General features: G+C 39.9%; 1 protein-coding gene across 2 annotated transcripts in view; it reads left to right on the forward strand.

Annotated features, from left to right (window-relative positions):
• RAF1 (Raf-1 proto-oncogene, serine/threonine kinase) overlaps nucleotides 1–20,218 on the forward strand; it is a 72,662-nt gene that overhangs the window by 34,048 nt on the left and 18,396 nt on the right. For both annotated transcript variants that reach the window (XM_027093757.1, XM_027093758.1), the window contains exons 2-5: nucleotides 8,237–8,469; nucleotides 15,896–16,008; nucleotides 18,730–18,832; nucleotides 19,125–19,282. In XM_027093757.1, coding sequence (XP_026949558.1) covers nucleotides 8,263–8,469; nucleotides 15,896–16,008; nucleotides 18,730–18,832; nucleotides 19,125–19,282 — 581 coding nt within the window. In that variant the 5' untranslated portion in view covers nucleotides 8,237–8,262. The remainder of the gene's footprint in view (nucleotides 1–8,236; nucleotides 8,470–15,895; nucleotides 16,009–18,729; nucleotides 18,833–19,124; nucleotides 19,283–20,218) is intronic.

A 20,218-nucleotide genomic window follows, 5' to 3' on the forward strand; every position in this document is an offset into this window, starting at 1 on the left:
TGGGATCTTCCCGGACTGGGGCACGAACCCATGTCCCCTGCATCAGCAGGCGGATTCTCAACCACTGCGCCACCAGGGAAGCCCTTCCTCTTTTTCTTGATGAGTCTGGCTAATGGTTTTTCAATTTTGTTTACCTTCTCAAAGAACCAACTTTTAGTTTTATTGATCTTTGCTCTTCTTTTCTTTGTTTCTATTTCATTTATTTCTGCTCTGATCTTTATGATTTCTTTCCTTCTACTAACTTTGGGTTTTGTTTCTTCTTCTTTCTCTAGCTCCTTTAGGTGTAAGGTTAGATTGTTTATTTGAGATTCTTCTTGTTTCTTGATGTAGGCTTGTATTGCTATAAACTTCCCGCTTAGAACTGCTTTTGCTGCATCCCATAGGTTTTGGATCATCAGAAATGACTATTTTAAAATGTAACGTAAAGTGGAATTAGCACACACATGGAGAGAGTTCACTGGTAGAGCTAAGAAAGACAATTTAAGACTAGATGGATCCTTAAAAAAATTTATCATTCAGTGCAAGGAGATGTTTTTTGTGTGGATAAATGCATTTGGGAAATCAGTGGAAGCTCTGGTAGGAATTCTGGGCTTTAGAATTACACCAATTGCTTTCAAACTTAGTAGTGTTCTACACTAAGGAATACATTTTATAATGTGTGTGTACCTGAATTAAAGTTTTCTCAAAATAGTACTTACCTGTACTATGTGGATATATTGTGCTCTGCCTTATTTTTTAAGAAAGCTGGTCATGACTCATCAAAATGATTTTCTGAACACTTATGGGTCATTCTCTACAGCTTGAAAAAGTGCTGAGTTACAGTCTAGGAAAGAAAGAGACTTGAGTTTTTGAAGTCTTCCTTGAAGAAGCTGGCTATTAAGAAGGTACTTATTCTGTCCTTGTTCGAAACATATTGGGTGCTATTTTAGTTATATGGTAGTTCCTCCTTATCTGTGAGGGATACTTTCCAAGACCCCCAGTGGATGTCTGAAACTGCAGATAGTACTGAACTCTGTACTATTTTATCCTATACATATATACCTATGATAAAGTTTAATTTATAAATTAGGCACAGTAAGAGAATATCCGAATTTCCAGCATCACTACTCTTGCACTTTTGGGCCATTGTTAAGTAAAATAAGGGCTGCTTAAACACATGTACTGCCATACTGAGACAGCCCATCTGATAACCCAGAAGGCTGCTAAATGACTAAAGGGCAGGTAGAGTATACTGTGTGGATGTGCTGGACGAAGGGGTGATTTACATCCCAGGCAGGAGGGAGCGGGTTGGTGTGAGTTTTCATGACACGACTTAGAAATCAAAAAGCTTAGAAAAGCATGCAATTTAAAACTTAGGAATTGTTCATTCTGGAATTTTCCATGTAGTATTTTCAGACCATGGTTGACCACTGGTAACTGAAACTGCAGAAAGCAAAACTTTCTAAGGTGGAGCACTACTGCACCAACCAAAAGGGCCCAAAGAAGGCAATTGAAATGGATCTCAAGATTCAGGGGTTTGGTCTTTGACTCTTCCTTGAGTCCCCTTGCCGCATAATTCAGGGCTATGTGTCTTTCTATTTTGGTTATTTTGTTTGCTCCCAAACTGAGTACTATTTAGAATTTATAAACCACTTTTTAACTTAGATGTAGAAAAGGTATCATTCTCTAACTTTCTGAAAAGGAATATTCATGTAGAGAATAAATGAGGTTGAATGATTATGAGAGGTGAACTATGATAATAAAAACAGACATTTTGGTATAGAAAGATGTAGCTTTGAAAAAGAGTTCAAACTGTAAAAAATCATGAATTACGTGGCTGAAGTGAATGTACCTTCAAACTCCAGTGTGACAGAATGAAGCATGAAATCAATAAAAGGGAAACTTCGGTGAACCTATGGAACCTGCCAGCTTCAGAAATTGTGCTAGAAAAAATAAATTTAGAGAAATTTTGATCTACTCATCATTGACAAATGTTGAGTGTGTGACTACAGAAAGCTAAGATACCTAGCAATTAATGAATTGTCCCATTTTCTGTCATAAGATATCCATCCCCTGGTGTCTTTCAGAGACTGAATCTGGGGTTAAGCCCATTGTGGCAAATCTTTAATGGAAGAGTAGTGGAGGAAGCAAAGTAGAGTAGGATCTAGGCTTTTTGATTTCTGGGGTGCTCTGTAATGGGGGTGGTTGGAGGAGAGGAGGGCTGAATGCAGAAGGAAGCAGCTTGAAAACCAGTTGAGCCTAGCCTATTCTAGAGTGTTTTAGAATATTCTATTCTAGAATAGGCTAGAAGAATTCATGTTAAGTAAATTGTAGACTTCCTAAATTTATAGAATTTCGCTATCATAATAAGTGAAATTATGAATATGCTGTGTCCTTTCTGGTAAAAGGTAAATGTGTAGTCTGTTGAATATAAATTCTCAGGCTGTCTCACCACATATAACTATAAACATGTAAGTGTTTAAGATCAGCGAACTTTTGTCATAATAAAGCTACTGTTTTGTATATGTGAAGAGAGTTATTTTAGAAAGATTACTTTTTAATCATTGGACAGAAATGAGCTTTTAAAATTAGATTCCATATAACTTTTTGTTACCAAAGTTATCTTTTTTTTAAAATTGCTCTGGACATGAACAATTTCCTCTTTTTATTTATTTGTTTATTTATTTATTTTTGGCTGTGTTGGGTCTTTGTTCCTGCGTGTGGGCTTTCTCTAGTTGAGGTGAGCGGGGGCTACTCTTCGTTGTGGTGCACATGCTTCTCATTGTGGTGGCTTCTCTTGTTGTGGAGCACAGGCTCTAGGTGCGTGGGCTTCAGTACTTGCGGCTCATGGGATCTAGAGCACAGGCCCAGTAGTTGTGGCACACGGGCCCAGTTGGTCTGTGGCATGTGGGATCTTCCTGGAGCAGGGATCAAACCCGTGACACCTGCACTGGTAGGCGGATTCTTAACAACTGTGCTACCAGGGAAGTCCTGCTGTATGGTTTTTAGAAGATGCTTCTTTCTTGTTTTTAGATGTGTACCCTTTCTTGTTAATTGATAACAGAGTACCTTGCCTTAGAGCTTCCTATGATAAACAGGTCAGTCCTGGGGCAACTGGTAGGGGCCTTGGCCTTTCTGGGCTTGTCTGCTTATGTAGGCATACCTTACAAATAGGATCCATCATTTTCTACGAGTGAAATGAAAATGGTTGGGAGGCACTGCTTAGTGTGCTTCTCAGCCTGTAAGTGGTCTTGATATAGACATGGAAAATTAAAAATTATGAATGATAATCAAAAACTTGAGAATTAAGCTGGATTTGCATTTATTTTATCAGTTTTTATGAAGTTATTGTAGTATGTTCTCTACTACACACCAGCACTGTTATTTTCCAAGTGCCTACAAAACTTAGAATTTGTCATAAAATAACTATGATCTTTGACTTAGTCTACAGTTAAGTCTTGTAAGTGGGTTCTTTAACCAATAGATTGTAATTCAGTCTTCCCTCACAATTAAATACAGAATGCAATTTATTGCAGTTTGTCTTTTGCTGAATAATAGGTATTTTTTAAAGGCGTACTACCAACTGGAGATTTAATTCACATTTGCTAGTTCTTGACAGGTCTTTTCTATTAAAAAAATTATATTTTTTGCAGCATTATTCTGGCTCCTAGCTGAATTCATTTAATAAATATTTGAGTGCTTGTGTTCCAGGTACTGTATTAAGGGCTAAGAATACAGTAGTGAACAAGATTGGCAGGAGGTACTGGCAAGCTTGGCATGGAGCAGAAAGGGGGTGGGAGGTACTGACCAAAATCTGTAGACAGTTAACATTAGTGGTAAGCGGCATGAAGAAAATAAAGGTTATTTGATGGCGGTAGGGGAGTGCGGTCTTCTGACTAGGGTGGAGAGAGAAGGTGTCTCTAAAGGGATCTTTTAAGTGAAGACCTTAATGATGTGAAAAAGCCAACTTGCTTGTTTTTGGAGGTTTTCGCCTTCTAGATGAAGGGAACAGGAAGTTCAGAAGTGCTGAGGTGTGAAGCTTGGCATGTTCAGAAAGAAGTTTAGCTTTTAGAGTTAGGAGTGTGTTGGGGCTTGGGTAGAGGTGCCAGAAATGGGAGGCAGTGCGTCATGGCCCTGCCACTTGAAGGCTGTAGGATTTTGTCCTGCCCCTCCCCCTTGCATAAATAAAATAGGCTTATAGATGTTTGTAGTAAATAGTAAAATAAAAAAGCAAAAAGTAAATAGATATATAAAAAGTTAAAATTCCTTAATCATCTTGCTGAAATACTGGTACTTTGTTTATTATTCTATATTTTCTCACTTCTTTATTTTTTAAATTAAAAAGATAGGTTTGTGTTACTTTTTAAAAAAATGTATTTATTTTACTTATTTTTTAATTTTTGGCTGCGTTGGGTCTTCATTGCTGCGCACAGGCTTTTCTCTAGTTGCAGCGAGCGGGGGCTACTCTTCGTTGTGGTGCATGGGCTTCTCATTGTGGTGGCTTTGCTTGTTGTGGAGCACAGGCTCTAGGCGTGTAGGCTTCAGTAGTTGTGGCACACGGGCTCAGTAGTTGCGGCGCACGGGCTTAGTTGCTCCGCGGCATGTGGGATCTTCCCGGACCAGGGCTCAAACCCATGTCCCGTGCATTGGCAGGCGGATTCCTAACCACTGCGCCACCAGGGAAGCCCCTCTCACTTCTTTATGATTCTAGATTTCCCTCCCTCTTTCTAGATTAGTATGAAAGAGGTTCAAACTACATTTGTCATTTTTTGTTTTGTCTTGGGTAGCTTTTTCTACCTTTGCACCTACAGATCTACTTTACTTATCACGTGGGAATTAGCATGATTTGTTTAATTCCCTATTGTTAAGTATTTGGTGTTCTCCCCAATTTTTTAAGGATATGAACAATGCTCTAATGAAGATGCTTATACATATATCTTTATACACTTGCCTTATACTTCTGTAGGATACATTCCTAGAGTGATACTGAATTACCAGATCAGTCTTTAAGAACATTTCAAAACTTTAATAGTTTCTTACCATATTCTCCTCCGAAAAAGTTGAGCCAAGACTGTGAGAGCAATGCCAGGTAGTGATCTTAAGTCTCTAAACTTTTCTAGTTTTCCCAGCTGTCAGCTAAGAATAGTTAATATATATTGTCCCCTTTTGCTTCAGGCATGTGATGTGAGAAAGAGCATAGTACATAGTGGGTATTCAGACAGAAACTTCTGGTTAAGAACAAGACGTTTGGATTAACTCTAGGCCATTTTAACTCTGACTAAATGATTTCAAGTGTCACTGTTATATATGAGAAGGTTAAGGGCTTTGGAGTCAGATAGAGCTGCTCAATTCTGAATCCCTCCTCTGCCCGCTAAAGCTCAACTATAAAAATGGGGATGTAATTCCTACCTAGAGTATCCTCTAAGGATCAGGTTGGGTAATATGAGTGGGATGTATGCAGTATATACTGTTTCATAATAGTAGGCACCTAGTAAAAGGTAACTATTGCTAATAATGCTAATAATAAGATAAAACAAGTTTCTGAAGGAGTAAGGCTTGAGAAGGATGGGATTCCCTGTCAACCTCACTGTTTTCTACAGGAGGAAATTAATATCTCTCACTTATGCATGGTTGCTGATTCCCAGTCAGTGTCAGGGCATTGCACGTCCTTACTGCAGAGTATCTGACTTATTGTCATTGTGTGACTGTCTATGGACTTGCATTGCAGTTTTCTTGTTGCCCAATTAAAACATTTGATTATTTTTTGTTAGGTAACTGTCTCTCCTTGCTTCGGTTTATAAGGTTTGTTTCTGCACTAAAACTGAACTCCGAATGTTATGTTGGAAAGTTCGTGTACTTTAAATATAAACAGATACAGAATCTGGTTATTTTACCTATCACCTGGGTGTTCTTGGGCAAGTAGCATGGTTTTTCTGTGCCTTATTTGTTTAAAAAATAAAGGGTGGTTGGAGGAAGGGATTTAAAATCGTTTGGGGTCCTTACACAGATTAAATGAGATTATATATTAAGTGTCTAACACACATCCTAGAATACTAGTTTCTTTTCCTTCTTCAAAGGCAGAAAGTTATGGCTTACACTTTTTTTTTTATTTCTCATAGTACTAATTGTTATTCATACTCCAAGTATGGTTGCTCATACTTAATATACAGTAACAAAAGGAGAGAAGTGGAATTGAAAAAGTATTGGGTTGACCAAAAAGTGCTTTCGGTTTTTAAGTAAAAGTAAAAGACATATTTTTCATTTTCACCAAGAACTTTATTGAACGGCATATTCACCCTTTTGTTCAGCTACCGTCTGCCAATTTTTCAGGCAACTTCATAATTGCATCTTCCCAAAACTCTTTATATTTTTGAGCAAAGAACTGTTCCAGGTGCCTTTTACAGTCTTTCAGGGAATTGAAATTTTTTCCATTAAGAGAATAATAAATAAATAAATAAAAATAATAAATGGAAATCTGAAGGTGCAATGTCTGGTGAATACAGCGGATGAATCAGAACTTCCCAGCCAAGATGTAACAGTTTTTGCCTGGTCATCAAAGAAACAAGCAGTCTTGCGTTATCCTGATGGAAGATTATGCGTTTTCTGTTGACTAATTCTGGACGCTTTTTGTCGAGTGCTGGTTTCAGTTGGTCTAATTGGGAGCAGTACTTGTTGGAATTAATCGTTTGGTTTTCCAGAAGGAGCTCATAATAGAGAACTCCCTTCCAACCCCACCATATACACAGCATCACCTTCTTTGGATGAAGACCAGCCTTTGGTGTGGTTGGTGGTGGTTCATTTCGCTTGCCCCACAATCTCTTCTGCGTTATTGTACAGTATCCACTTTTCATTGCCTGTCGCAATTTGTTTTAAAAACGGAACGTTTGGACTTCCCTGGTGGCGCAGTGGTTGGGAGTCCACCTGCTGATGCAGGGGACACGAGTTCGTGCCCCGGTCCGGGAGGATCCCACGTGCCGCGGAGCGGCTGGGGCCGTGAGCCATGGCCAATGAGCCTGCACGTCTGGAGCCTGTGCTCTGCAGTGGGAGAGGCCACGGCGGCCCGCGTACCGCAAAAAACAAAAACAACAACAACAAAAAAAATGGAACGTTTTCATTACGTTTAAGTAGAGAATTGCATGCGGAAATATGGTCAAGAAGGTTTTGTTCACTCAACTCGTGTGGAACCCAAACATCAAATCGATGAACATAACCAAGCTGGTGCAAATGATTTTCAGTGCTTGATTTGGATATTTTGAGTATGTCGGCCATTTCCCATGTGGTATAACGTTGATCTCAATTACTGTCTCGATTTGATCACTGTCAACTTCAACTGGTCTGCCCGACTGTGGAGCATCGTCCAGTGAGAAATCTCCAGCACGAAACTTCACAAATCGCTTTTGACACGTCTGATCAGTCACAGCACCTTCTCCATATACTGCACAAATCTTTTTTTGGCATTTCAGTTGCATTTTTACCTTTTTTGAAATAATAAAGCATAATATGCCAAAAATGTTGCTCTTTTCCTTCCATCTTCAATATTAAAATGGCTACACAAAAATTCACCAATTTTGATGTCTTGTTTTATTTTTTTATTTTTATTTATTTATTTTTTGCGATACGCGGGCCTCTCACTGTTGTGGCCTCTCCCATTGCTGAGCACAGGCTTCGGACGCGTAGGCTCAGTGGCCATGGCTCACGGGCCCAGCCGCTCCACGGCATGTGGGATCTTCCCGGACCGGGGCACGAACCTGTGTCCCCTGCATCGGCAGGCGGACTCTCAACCACTGCGCCACCAGGGAAGCCCCTGATGTCTTGTTTTAAATGCACGCTGATATGACAGCTGTCACATACAATCTAACAAAATTGTTTCAAATGAAGTTAAAGACAACTAAGTGCTACTAGAGCCATCTTATGGAAAAAACCGAATGAACCTTTTGGCCAACCCAATATTAGAATAAGAAGTCAAGAGACCTGGGCTTATAGTTCCAGGTTGGCTTTTAACGGGTGGTATAACCCTTGATGAGTCTTTAGATCTGTAATCCCCATTTTGTTAATTTTTGAGTTGTCTATGAAATATTCTATGGAAATATACTAAAATAGAAGTTTTCTGAGTAATTTATTTAAGCAGAAGATGTCACCTACAAGAAAGCCCACATACTACTGTTTTCACAATTACTCTGTATATTGTATTATTGAGTTAATTACTTTTGTTCAGGAATTCTAATTATTTGTCTATTTATTTATTTATTTTTACCAGGTTTAAGTATTGTGTAAGCTGCATCAATGGAGCACATACAGGGGGCCTGGAAGACGATCAGCAATGGTTTTGGATTCAAAGACGCTGTGTTTGATGGCCCCAGCTGCATCTCCCCTACAATAGTTCAGCAGTTTGGCTATCAGCGTCGGGCATCAGATGATGGCAAACTTACGGACCCTTCTAAGACAAGCAACACTATCCGTGTTTTTTTGCCAAACAAGCAAAGAACAGTGGTACGTGAACATTCCTCTCAGAAAATATAGTTGTCCATCACCCTATAGAAAACGTTATGGATCATGTTGCCCATCTTATAGGCAGGCAAAATCTTCACTGTCACGTTGAGTCTTTATTTTAAAATTTTATTTTAGTGTTTTGTAGTTGTACCTGTTTTTTTGTTTTTAATTGAGGTATAGTTGATTTATGATATTGTGTTAGTTTCAGATGTAAAGTGATTCCGATATATGTGTGTATATATATATAAAATTTCAGATTTTTTCCATTATAGGTTATTACAAGATACTGAACAGTTCTTTGTGTTACACAGTAAATCCTTGTTGCTTATCTATTTTATGTATAGTAGTTTGTGTCTTTTAATCCCGTACTCCTAATTTATCCCACCTTTCCCCTTTGGTAACAGTAAGTTTGTTTTCTGTATCTGTGAGTCTATTTTGATTTTGTGTATAGATTCATCTGTATTCTAGATTCCACATTTAAGTGATAATCATATAATATTTGTTTTTTTCTGTCTGACTTCACTTGGTATGGTATTCTTTTTTTTTTTTTTTTAAGTATTTATTTATTTGGCTGTGCTGGATCTTAGTTGCGGCACACGGGATCTTTAGTCGCGACATGCGGGGTCTAGTTCCCTGACCAGGAATTGAACCCGGGCCCCTTGCATTGGGAGCTCGGTGTCTTAACCACGGGACCACCAGGGAAATCTCAGTATGGTATTCTTCAGTGGCAATATTTCATTTCTTTTTTATGGCTGAGTAGTATTCCATTGGTGGGCACTGGGGTTGTTTCCATGTCTTGCCTATTGTAAATAGTGCTGCTGTCAACTGGGGTGCATGTATCTTTTCGAATTAGAGTTTTCATCTTTTCTGGATAGATGCCCAGGAGTGGGATTGCTGGATCATATGGTAACTCTAGTTTTAGTTTTGTTTTTGTTTTTAATAAATTTATTTATTTATTTATTTTTGGCCATGTTGGGTCTTTGTTGCTGCATGCAGGCTTTGTTTTTCTAGTTGTGGTGAGTGAGGGCTACTCTTCATTTGCAGTGTGTGGTCTTGTCATTGCAGTTGCTTCTACTGTTGTGGAGCATGGGCTCTAGGGCACGCGAGCTTCAGTAGTTGTGGCGTGCGGGCTCAGTAGTTCTGGCTCAAGGGCTCTAGAGCTTAGTAGTTGTGGTGTATGGGCTTAGTTGCTCCGCAGCATGTGGGATCTTCCTGGACCAGGGCTCAAACCCATGTACCCTGCATTGGCAGGTGGATTCTTTAACCACTGCACCACCAGGGAAGTCCCTAGTTTTAGTTTTTTAAGGAACCTCCATACGCTTTTCCATAGTGTGTGCACTAATTTACATTCCCACCAGCAGTGTGATAGGATTCCACTTAGGGTCTTTGTTAATTGGCTTTCCAGTCGCAGATTTTATTGCTTTGTGTTCTTTTCACACCCCTTGCTTTATCCCAGCTCTTGGCCTTCATTCTGTTGTTAGTCTTGCCTGAAATGTCTTCTTTACTGACATTTCCTCTAAACAGATAGTACACTCTTATTTATTTATTATTATTTTTTTTTGTGGTACGCAGGCCTCTCACTGTTGTGGCCTCTCCCGTTGCGGAGCACAGGCTCCGGAGGTGCATGCTCAGCGGCCATGGCTCATGGGCCCAGCCGCTCCGCGGCATGTGGGATGTTCCCTTACTGGGGCATGAACCCGTGTCCCCTGCATCAGCAGGTGGACTCTCAACCAGTGCGCCACCAGGGAAGCCCTTTTTATTTTTATTGGAGTACAGTTGATTTACAATGTTATGTTTGTTTCAGGCGTACAGCAAAGTGAATCAGTTGTACGTATACATAGATCCACTTTTTTTTAGATTCTTTTCCCAGATAGGCCATTACTGAGTATTGAGTAGAGTTCCCTGTGCTATACAGTAGTTCCTTATTAGCTACCAATTTTATATATAGTAGTGTGTATATTATATATAGTAGTGTGTATATTTCAATCCCAATCTCCCAATTTATTCCTCCCCACCTTACCCCGGTAACCATAAGTTTGTTTTCTACATCTGTAACTCTATTTCTGGTTTGTAGGTAAGTACATTTGTACCCTTTTTATTTTTATTTTTTTGCGGTATGCGGGCCTCTCACTGTTGTGGCCTCTCCTGTTGTGGAGCACAGGCTCCCAACGTGCAGGCTCAGCGGCCATGGCTTACGGGCCCAGCCGCTCTGCGGCATGTGGGATCTTCCCAGACTGGGGCACAAACCCGTGTCTCCTGCATCAGCAGGTGGACTCTCAACCACTGCGCCACCAGGGAAGCCCTGTACCCTTTTTTTAGATTTCACATATAAGCAATATCATATGATATTTATCTTTCTCTGTCTGACTTCACTCAGTGTGATAATCTCTAGGTCCATCAATGTTGCGGCAAATGGCATTATTTCGTTCTTTGTTATGGCTGAGTAATATTCCATTGTATATATGTACCACATCTTGTTTATCCATTCCTCTGCTGTTGGACATTTAGGTTGCTTTTATGTCCTGACAATTGTAAGTAGTTCTGCAATGAACATTGGGGTGCATGTATCTTTTTGAATTATGGTTTTCTCCAGATATATGCCCAGGAGTGGGATTGCTGGATCATAGGGTAGCTCTATTTCTAGTTTTTAAAGTAATCTCCATAGTGGCTGTACTAATTTATACTCCCCCTAACAGTGTAGGAGGGTTCCCTTTTCTCCACGCCCTCTCCAGCATTTATTGTTTGTAGATTTTTTGATGATGGCCATTCTCACTAGTGTGAGGTGAAAATAGTACATTCTTATGGGGATGTATTTCAAAGGGTTCTTTGAAAAATTCCCTTAGACATTTCTGGTGATTAAAAAATTGTTTTGTTCTGAATATTAAAGCAAACTGTTCATTTAAAAATTTTTCGGTATTACAGATATATTGAAGGAAATAAAATTACCTAGAAAAAATTATTTTGGTAAATTTCCTAGGACTTGTGGCAAAGCTGGAGGTAGCTTAAAAGTCACAGCTCTTTTCCAAGGGCACTGAACTAGCCAGTTATTCCTGCATAGTTTCTGACACAAAATCTCAACTTTTCTAAGAAATTACTGCTCAAAAAATTTCTTACTATCCTGGGAGGGGGAAAAAAAACACCTGGTTGAAACTGAAAAGTGAAGTTGTGCTGATTTTGCTTGGCCTGGGACATTTGCGAAAACCTTCCTTCAAAACGTCCACACCTCCTCCTTTCCCACCCTCTGTTTTTTGTGTAAAAGCAGTGCATTTTGTTTATTCTGTGTACCTAGGCGAGGCAAGGTTCCAAGGTTGGCAAGTACAGTCCAGAGTTTTCTCAGCTTGTTTCTAACAGTTCAACTCTCTCCACTTTACTAAAACTTCCTTTATACTTTTGTGACCCTAAAGAGCCTTCCAGTTACAGTGTTGTACATTTAGGTACATTTTGAACTGAAGGCAAAGCTAGCTCAAAGGCATTTTAAAGTGTGAGTAAATTTATTTTTGTTCCCTTTCCTACAAATGAAAGTTTAATGGCTGGCAAAATAGTAATAATAATCCCCTAATCTTTCAACAGTAGTCTTTCATTTGCAAAGTGATTTTTACCCATTATTTCTCAATAATTTTCTTTCTTACCTTAAGTGGAGAGCCCAGGTGGGAAGTCTGAATGTGATGGGAAGCTGAAGATCATCTGGTGCTGCTTCTGGGCATTACTGCCACTATCTTCTCCAGCCCCATCTACCAGTTTGCCTGGAAGAGTAGGAAACTTAGTTTGGCGTAATAATTAAGTGTATGGGCCTTTAAGACAACAAGGCCCAAATTTAAATCCCTGTATTGCCTTTTATAAGCTGTATCATCTAAACAAATTACATAATATTTTTAGCCTCTGTTTCCTGACCTTTATGAAATGAGGCTCATGCTGACTACATGTTCATAAGTAAAATGGCAGTTACGATTATTTCTGACTGTTTTCTATATCTGTGTATCCTTTTTTTTTAATTTTTAAATTTTTATTTTTGGCTGTGTTGGCTCTTCGTTGCTGTGCATAGGCTTTCTCTAGTTGTGGCGAGTGGGGGCTTCTCGTTGCACAGCACGGGCTCTAGGCACGTGGGCTTCGGTAGTTGCAGCACACGGGCTCAGTAGTTGCGGCACATGGGTTCTAGAGCATGCGGGCTTCAGTAGTTATGGCGTGTGGGCTCAGTAGTTGTGGCTCGTGGGCTCTAGAGCGCAGGCTCAGTAGTTGTGGCACACGGGCTTAGTTGCTCCACGCATGTGGGATCTTCCTGGACCAGGGCTCGAACCCGTGTCCCCTGCATTGGCAGGTGGATTCTTAAACACTGCGTCACCAGGGAAGTCCGGCATTTGTGTGTACTTGACAGCCTTCATTTGAGCACAGCTGGTGGTTGAGGATGACTGATTTGGAAGCTTGACTTCTCTGACAGCTTTTGAGAAAGTTCTGTCAGAGAAAGTTAGTTTCTTCTGTTTCTTTGACCAGAGGTGGACTGTGTGTCTCTGAAAGAACCACCTTCTTTCACTAGGCACCCAGCTTCAGGGGAGCATTGAAGGAGGAAGGAGTCATTTGCCGGCCAGCATGGCCAGTCAGCTGTTTCTAATCATCCCCAGGTTGCTTCACTGCTGGAGCCCAGAATGACTATCATAATCACTTAGTGGGCTCCAGAGATTAGTCAGATTTAGCTGATTACAACCTGTGTCCATGGGGAGGTGTAGAGAGAAGAGTGATAGAGAGGATCTACGTCTGATTTAAATAATTTTAGAATAATTAGTAGTTGCTTGTTTTTTGAATTTTTCTTGTCATTTGTTTTGTAAACATGTCTCTTTGACTAACTGCTGCTGTTAATTATTATTGGATGAGTGATTGGATCATAGCTGAGGCCCATTAATTACCACTGGAATCATCCGAGAAGCAGTTTAAAATACAGATTCCTGAGCTTCATTCAAGATGACTGAATCAGATGGATGTGTTAGAGGGGGCAGGCCAGGAAAATATTTTCACAGGCTCCTCAGATGATTGTAATATCAGCCACATTTGGGAACCCCACTGGATTAGAAGATATTTGAAGAACTGTTTAGCTCTTGGAGCTGTGACTTTTAATGAAGATTAAATAGCACAGATATCACTTTACGGTTTTCAAAGTACTACTGCACAGTATTTGATACAGGTCATGATTCTATTAATGTGTGTGTTGATTTACTTTTCATTGTCCTTATTTTCGGTGTATTCATAGTTCAGATCATTCTCTCTCCCTTTACTTTGTTGTTTTGTGTCTGGAAGCTGGAAGTTAGTGGGATATTTCTAAGGGTATCACTGCTTCAAGAAACCTTTAAAATAAACTTGTGAAACACTGTAAATGCATATTTAAAAATATTTTAAACCTTTAAAATAAGTACACACATCACTCACCTCCGTCTGGGAAGGGGCTGGGTTGGCCACTGTCAGCTGTCACACTTTCACCCAGTGGAAGGACTCTACTTTGAGCAGTTTGCAAGCACTGCTAATCTACATTCTGCTCTCTCTACAGCCCATACTGTCTAGTTGCCTTACTTTTGATTAACTTTATTGGCTTTAAAAACAAAATGTATAGGGCTTTTATTGAAATGCTTAAGAGCTTCGGTGAAATTTTTATATAGTTGCCATTATTAGCACCCTGGCACTCACACTTTATGTTAGGCTTTTTTTTTTTTTAAGATTTATTTAGTTAGTTAGTTTATTTTTGGCTGCATCGGGTCTTAGTTGTGGCATGTGGGATCTTCACTGAGGCATGCAGGATCTTTTTATGTTTTTTATTTTTTAATTAATTATTTGTGGCTGCGTTGGGTCTTTGTTGCCGCATGCGGGCTTTCTCTAGTTGTGGCGAGCGGGGGCTACCCTTCGTCGCAGTGTGTGGGCTTCTCGTTACGGTGGCTTCTCTCGTTGTGGAGCACGGGCTCTAGGCACTCCGGCTCAGTAGTTGTGCCTCGTGGGCTTAGTTGCTCTGCGGCATGTGGGATCTTCCTGGACCAGGGATCGATCCTGTGTCCCCTGCATTGGCACGTGGATTCTTAACCACTGCACCACCAGGGAAGTCCTAAGGCATGCAGGATCTTTCGTTGCAGTGTGTGGGCTCTTCGTTGCGGCACGCAGGCTTGTCTCTCGGGTGCAGTGTTTTCTCTAGTTGTGGCGCACAGGCTCCAGGACGCGTGGCTTCCAGAGCCCGTGGGCTCTGTAGTTTGCAGCACGCAGGCTCTCTAGTTGAGGTGCATGAGCTCAGTAGTTGCGGTGCGCGGGCTTAGTTGCCCCGTGGCATGTGGGATCCTAGTTACCTGACCGGGGATCAAACCCACGTCCCCTGCATTGGAAGGCGGATTCTTTTCCACTGGACCACCAGGGAAGTCCCTCTGTTAGGCTTCTGAGTGCCTGCTGAGTTTTTGAGGATTGGGTACAGGGGGATGTGAAGGGGCGTATACTGCTAAGGCTGTCTGGAATGGGTGTGCAGATTTATTTAAACTAGCAGTGATGTTTGTCCTGACAGCAGGGCAGAGGCTTTATTTCCTCCACTTCCTGCTTGCCCTCCCTAGTGTGAAGTGCATGTGAGATGGAATTTTTGTTAGGAATATCAACCATTTTGTTTAAAATAGGTTGAAATACAAGGTTTTGATCAGAAGAACTCATGTTTGTTTATAGATTGGGTTGGCTTATTTTCCTTTCTGGTGGATATTTATGCTTGCATGAACATTTCATTGAGTCAAACAAATTAGAGATGTAGAAAGGGAAAGTTGATCATTTCTCTCTCCCAACCACTTTCTCTTAGGGGTAACAGCTGAGTATCTTTTCACACTCATATAACATATATAAACATATATAGGTTCCCCACCCTTTAAATAATCTTACTCTTTGTATTATTCTGAAAAATATTTTCCCCCGGTTAATATGAACACCCTCTGACGAGTCATTATAAGTAATATATTAGCAGCACCGTGTGACACATACAGATGTTCTGTACTTTATTCAAGCACTTACCTATTGCTGGACATTCTGGGTGCTTCCTCAGGAAGTGTGTGTGTTTGCCATTATTGTTGACCCTTGAACAACTAAGGGGGTTACGGGCGCCATCCCCGTGTGCACTTGAAAATCCGAGTGTAACTTACAGTCATCCCTTGGTATATGTGCTCTGTGTCTGCTGTTCCATATCCTCGGATTCAACAAACCACAAATCATGTAGTACTGTAGTATTTCCTATTGAAAAAATTCCACGTGTAAGTGGACCTGTGCAGTTGAGAGCCATGTTGTTGAAGGATCAACTGTACAAGCAATGCTGTCATAAAATCTTCTACATATACCCTTACAGACTGGTGGATTTATTTCTGTATTCACCTTTCCAAGGGATGTGCTTGTGCAGCCTTTGTTGGTTCTAAAGGTGATCCTTTGTTTGTAGGTCAATGTGCGGAATGGAATGAGCTTGCATGCCTGCCTTATGAAAGCTCTCAAGGTGAGGGGCCTGCAACCAGAGTGCTGTGCAGTTTTCAGATTTCTCCACGAACACAAGGGGTAAGAACTCAAAAGTCAGCCAGCTCTTCCTTCATACTAGTAAGGATTTCCTAGCTTCAAATAATAAGTGTTTCCATAAAAAAAAACTGTACTCGCTTCCTATAGAATAGTGAATATTTGAATACCCTTGTTTATAAAGAGACAATTCAGAAAAATAAGATACCAAGAACTTGAAAATTTTGCTTGAACATTGCATTGGAATATAAAGTACATGTTAGTTGTTGGGTAGTGTTTCCGTAGAAGGAAACAGTAATGTCAGATGGTATGTTTCTCGAGAGCAAGAATTTTGTGTTTGCTATAATGCAGTTAACAGCGTGGGTACTCAGAAAGTGTTTCATTATTATTTATAGTTAAAGAATACTGTCTTTAAGAGATTAACTTTTATAATTCACTCATTTTTATTCAGTTAATATTTACTGAATCCCAGCAGTTTGACAGATACAGGGCTAAAAGATGCAGGGGAATTTCTGCTTCAAGGAGGATCCGTGTAGTTCATCCTATTCCTAATGGTGGGAGCAAGATAGAGGCATCGCCTCAAAGTCTAGGAGTAATACCCCGTAGCATCAGAGCCATCTGTGACTGTTACCTGTTACTGTTTCCCCCCAAATCTGGGATAACAACCTTAATTTTACGTTCTTCTTGCAAAGTGCTAGTTCTGTTATTGATCTTTAGCTTACATCTTTTATATTTCAAGGGGCTCCCTAGTTTGAGAGACTAGCCTAGGTAATGAGTACTCAAAATGTTGCCAGAATTTGGCTCCCTGTTCACTGATGCTGAATAAAAATACGGAGACAGAGATTTGGAAGATAAGAAATAGAGAAGCTTTTTATTTTCTTTGCCAGGCAAAGGGAAGACACAGCAGGCTAGCGCCTCAAGAACTGTGTCCCCCTGTCCTGGGGAATTACAGGGGGTGTTACAGGTGGAACTAGCAGTCCAGGGTAAGTGATAAGGGTGAAAGTGGTGAAGGTCTTGTATTCTTCTTGCAGTATTTTAAAACAGTCACCGTTGGCATCAGGCAGTCTGGTAATTGGGTCCATTTATCTCTGGGTTATCAGCCAGGTGACCTACTTTATGAATGTAAACATCTACAAGGGGTGATTTGCTACAAGAGAATGCAGCCAGAATAAATGCCAGGTGCAGGGAACAATTTATATGGAATCAGAGAGTAATTAGCTTTGTTTAGCTTTGTGAAGGACAAGTCTAGCTACAAGTGTTTGTTAGTAGTAACAGCTAAAGAATAACCAAGATTGCTTAACTCTTTCAGTCCTGTTTATGCTGTTTTCCCAGCCTGTTCATTGTTTATTTTCCTTGTTTATCAGAAAAGTTTCATTTCTATTTTTGCTGCAACAAAAAGGGTGAGCATAAATTCATCTGTTTATGTTATTCCTCTCAGCTTAGGGGCTTTTTGCTGAAGTGCAAAATCTTTGAAGCAGATGCCAGTTTTATGTGGGTACAGTCCCAAGTTGGTCCCCAAGCCAGTGCCTGGCGCTCCCTAAAGACTAGAGAGACTCTGAGACAGTGAGGGGCTTGAGCCACTCTTTGTCCACGCTGTATTTGTTTGAAGCTACCCTAGGTTCTCTTTTGGATGGATGGCACCTCAAGACTGATCAGGAAACAGGACTGACCCTCTCCCTCTTCATTAGGGCAAAACAGGACTTTGGAGTAATGTTGTGTTTCCCACAGCTTGTATAGGGAAGTATATTAAGGGATGGATTATTTCCTGCCATATAATGAGAAAGATGGCTCTAATAGGCTTCTCGAAGGTGAAGGGAGAGGTTAGAATGGTGCTGTATATGTGGTGTTCTCTCCCTACCTGAGAATATTCTTCCTTCAGGAAATGGGCCAGATAAACTAGATAAGACATGAGGAAGGAACTGGGAATTAATTTTTACTTAAATGTACCTATTTTTCTGTCTTGTTTAGGCACAGTAAGAGTGGTTTCAGAGTAAATTTTAAGACAGTTGAGTCTTTCATCAATTTATATGTATAGACTCTGCAGACAGTTCTACAGATTTGAGCCCAATCTTCATAGAAAAGTGCATTTTATTTGTGATTCCTTTCTATTTATGTATTTTCTAGATTGAAGTAGGCTAGTGATTAAATTTTGCTACTGTAGCAATATTTGTAACCCATTTTGTAGGATTTTAGGATTTTTATAGGATTTTAATGTTACAAAGTCCAGTTTATTGCATATTTCCTTTATCATGAGATTGTTTTATTTCATTGTTTAAAAAAAACTTTATTCTAATAGTACAAGCTTTGGAGTCTGACTGACCTGGATTCCAAATAGGCCCTTATACTCTGTGTGTGGCCTTGAGCAAGTTACCTTCTTAGAGCCCCATTTCTCTCATTTCTAAGATGGGGATAATAATGTCCACTTCATAGGTTTTTTGTTTTTTCATATTTATTTGGGTGTACTGGGTCTTAGTTGTGGCAGGCGGGCTCCTTAGTTGCAGCATGCATGTGGGATCTAGTTCCCTGAGCAGGGATCAAACCCAGGCCCCCTGCATTGGGAGCACGGAGTCTTATCCATTGCACCATCAGGGAAGTCCTTATAGGTTTGTTGTATGAATTAAATGTCAGTGTTGTATGGGATTTAAGTTAAGTTTTATGTTTATGTACCATGAGCTAAATGGTAGCTGTTGTTATTACTGGTATTCAACTCTTGCACCTAATTTAAGTATTTCCCTTTCATATTATGTTTTTTAAAATCCTCTTTAGTAAAAAAGCACGTTTAGATTGGAATACTGATGCTGCCTCGTTGATTGGAGAGGAACTTCAAGTAGATTTCCTGGATCATGTTCCACTCACAACACACAACTTTGTAAGTTGCAGATCTCTTCTCTCTTTGTGGTATGCTGGGTGCTTTGGCTGGCACAATAGGAATTTCTCAGAGATAATAAGTATATATGTTGTTGGATTGTTTAAAGCTGTGCCATTGTTTACAGTAAAGGAATTTAGGTGTCATTAGATCACAGATGTACTTTAATTTCTGTGTATGAATTTTACAAATGTTGGAAGTGTGATTCTCCATTCTAATAAAACCGCTTGGGGGTCAAGAAGGAAATTATTTTGTTTTTTATTCAGTATAATTTACACCTGTGTTCTTGTTCCAGGCTCGGAAGACCTTCCTGAAACTTGCCTTCTGTGACATCTGTCAGAAGTTCCTGCTAAATGGGTTTAGATGTCAGACTTGTGGCTACAAGTTTCACGAGCATTGTAGCACCAAAGTACCTACTATGTGTGTGGACTGGAGTAATATCAGACAACTCTTGTAAGGCATTGTTCTTTTTTCAAAGAATATAAGGGGGCAGGGAGATACAAACCCCTTTTGAGGATGCATACTGTATATTTGACTGACAAGTCTGGGTTTTAGACTTATTAAATGAATTATCATGATCTAGAAACGATCTACTTTAGAAACATGACAGTTCTGAAACTAGCAAGTTTTTTTTTTTTTTAACTAGCAAGTTTTAAGGTGGTATATAACACTCTGAAACGAGCTGGTAGCAGTATTACCTGTCAAACAGAGATTGATATACTGTGCTTCAGTAAGGTAAAGAGCAGAGGGATATGAACCGCCCCCCCCACCCCAGATTGTTTTTTTACTAGGTTGCTAGTAGACAGTACTCTGTCTACTCTTAAATAACACTGAACAGACCTCTGACATCGAGAAGGAGCAGAAAGTGTGGTTGGTGCTGTTTTCTTCACCTCAAACTAGGGAAAACATTAGTCTTAAAATGATATTACAGTAAACCTTAAAAAAACACATGTATCCCTCAGGAGACAAACCAGTTACTAAAATATATTCCATATAGACAAACTGGTTTTTTTTAAAGGTTTAAATTAAAAGTTACATATTCCAAAGAACCTCTTAAAAACTATTAACAGGGATATGAAAAGTCAAAGGTGAACTTTTATCCTATTTTGAAGGTACCAGAAAAACTAAGGGAATGTTATCATTAAACTACCATGGGAACATCTTTTTTGCTTACGTGGTAGTCATGTGTTGCTTTTGCAAAGAGAGCTTGGGTAGCATAAACAGCACAAACTTTGGAGTCCAGCAGACATTGGTCAAAATCTCAATGTTGTCATTAACTATCTGTAATCCCCTCTGAGCCTCAGCTCACTCATCTGAAAAACGGGGGTATTACCATGGTTGCAGTGTTCTTTTTTTTTTTTTTTTTTTTTGCGGTACGCGGGCCTCTCA

This window comes from Aethalodelphis obliquidens, unplaced genomic scaffold (assembly GCF_003676395.1).
Source record: "Aethalodelphis obliquidens isolate GAN/ISIS:26980383/991018 unplaced genomic scaffold, ASM367639v1 scaffold86, whole genome shotgun sequence".
NCBI lineage: Eukaryota > Metazoa > Chordata > Mammalia > Artiodactyla > Delphinidae > Aethalodelphis > Aethalodelphis obliquidens.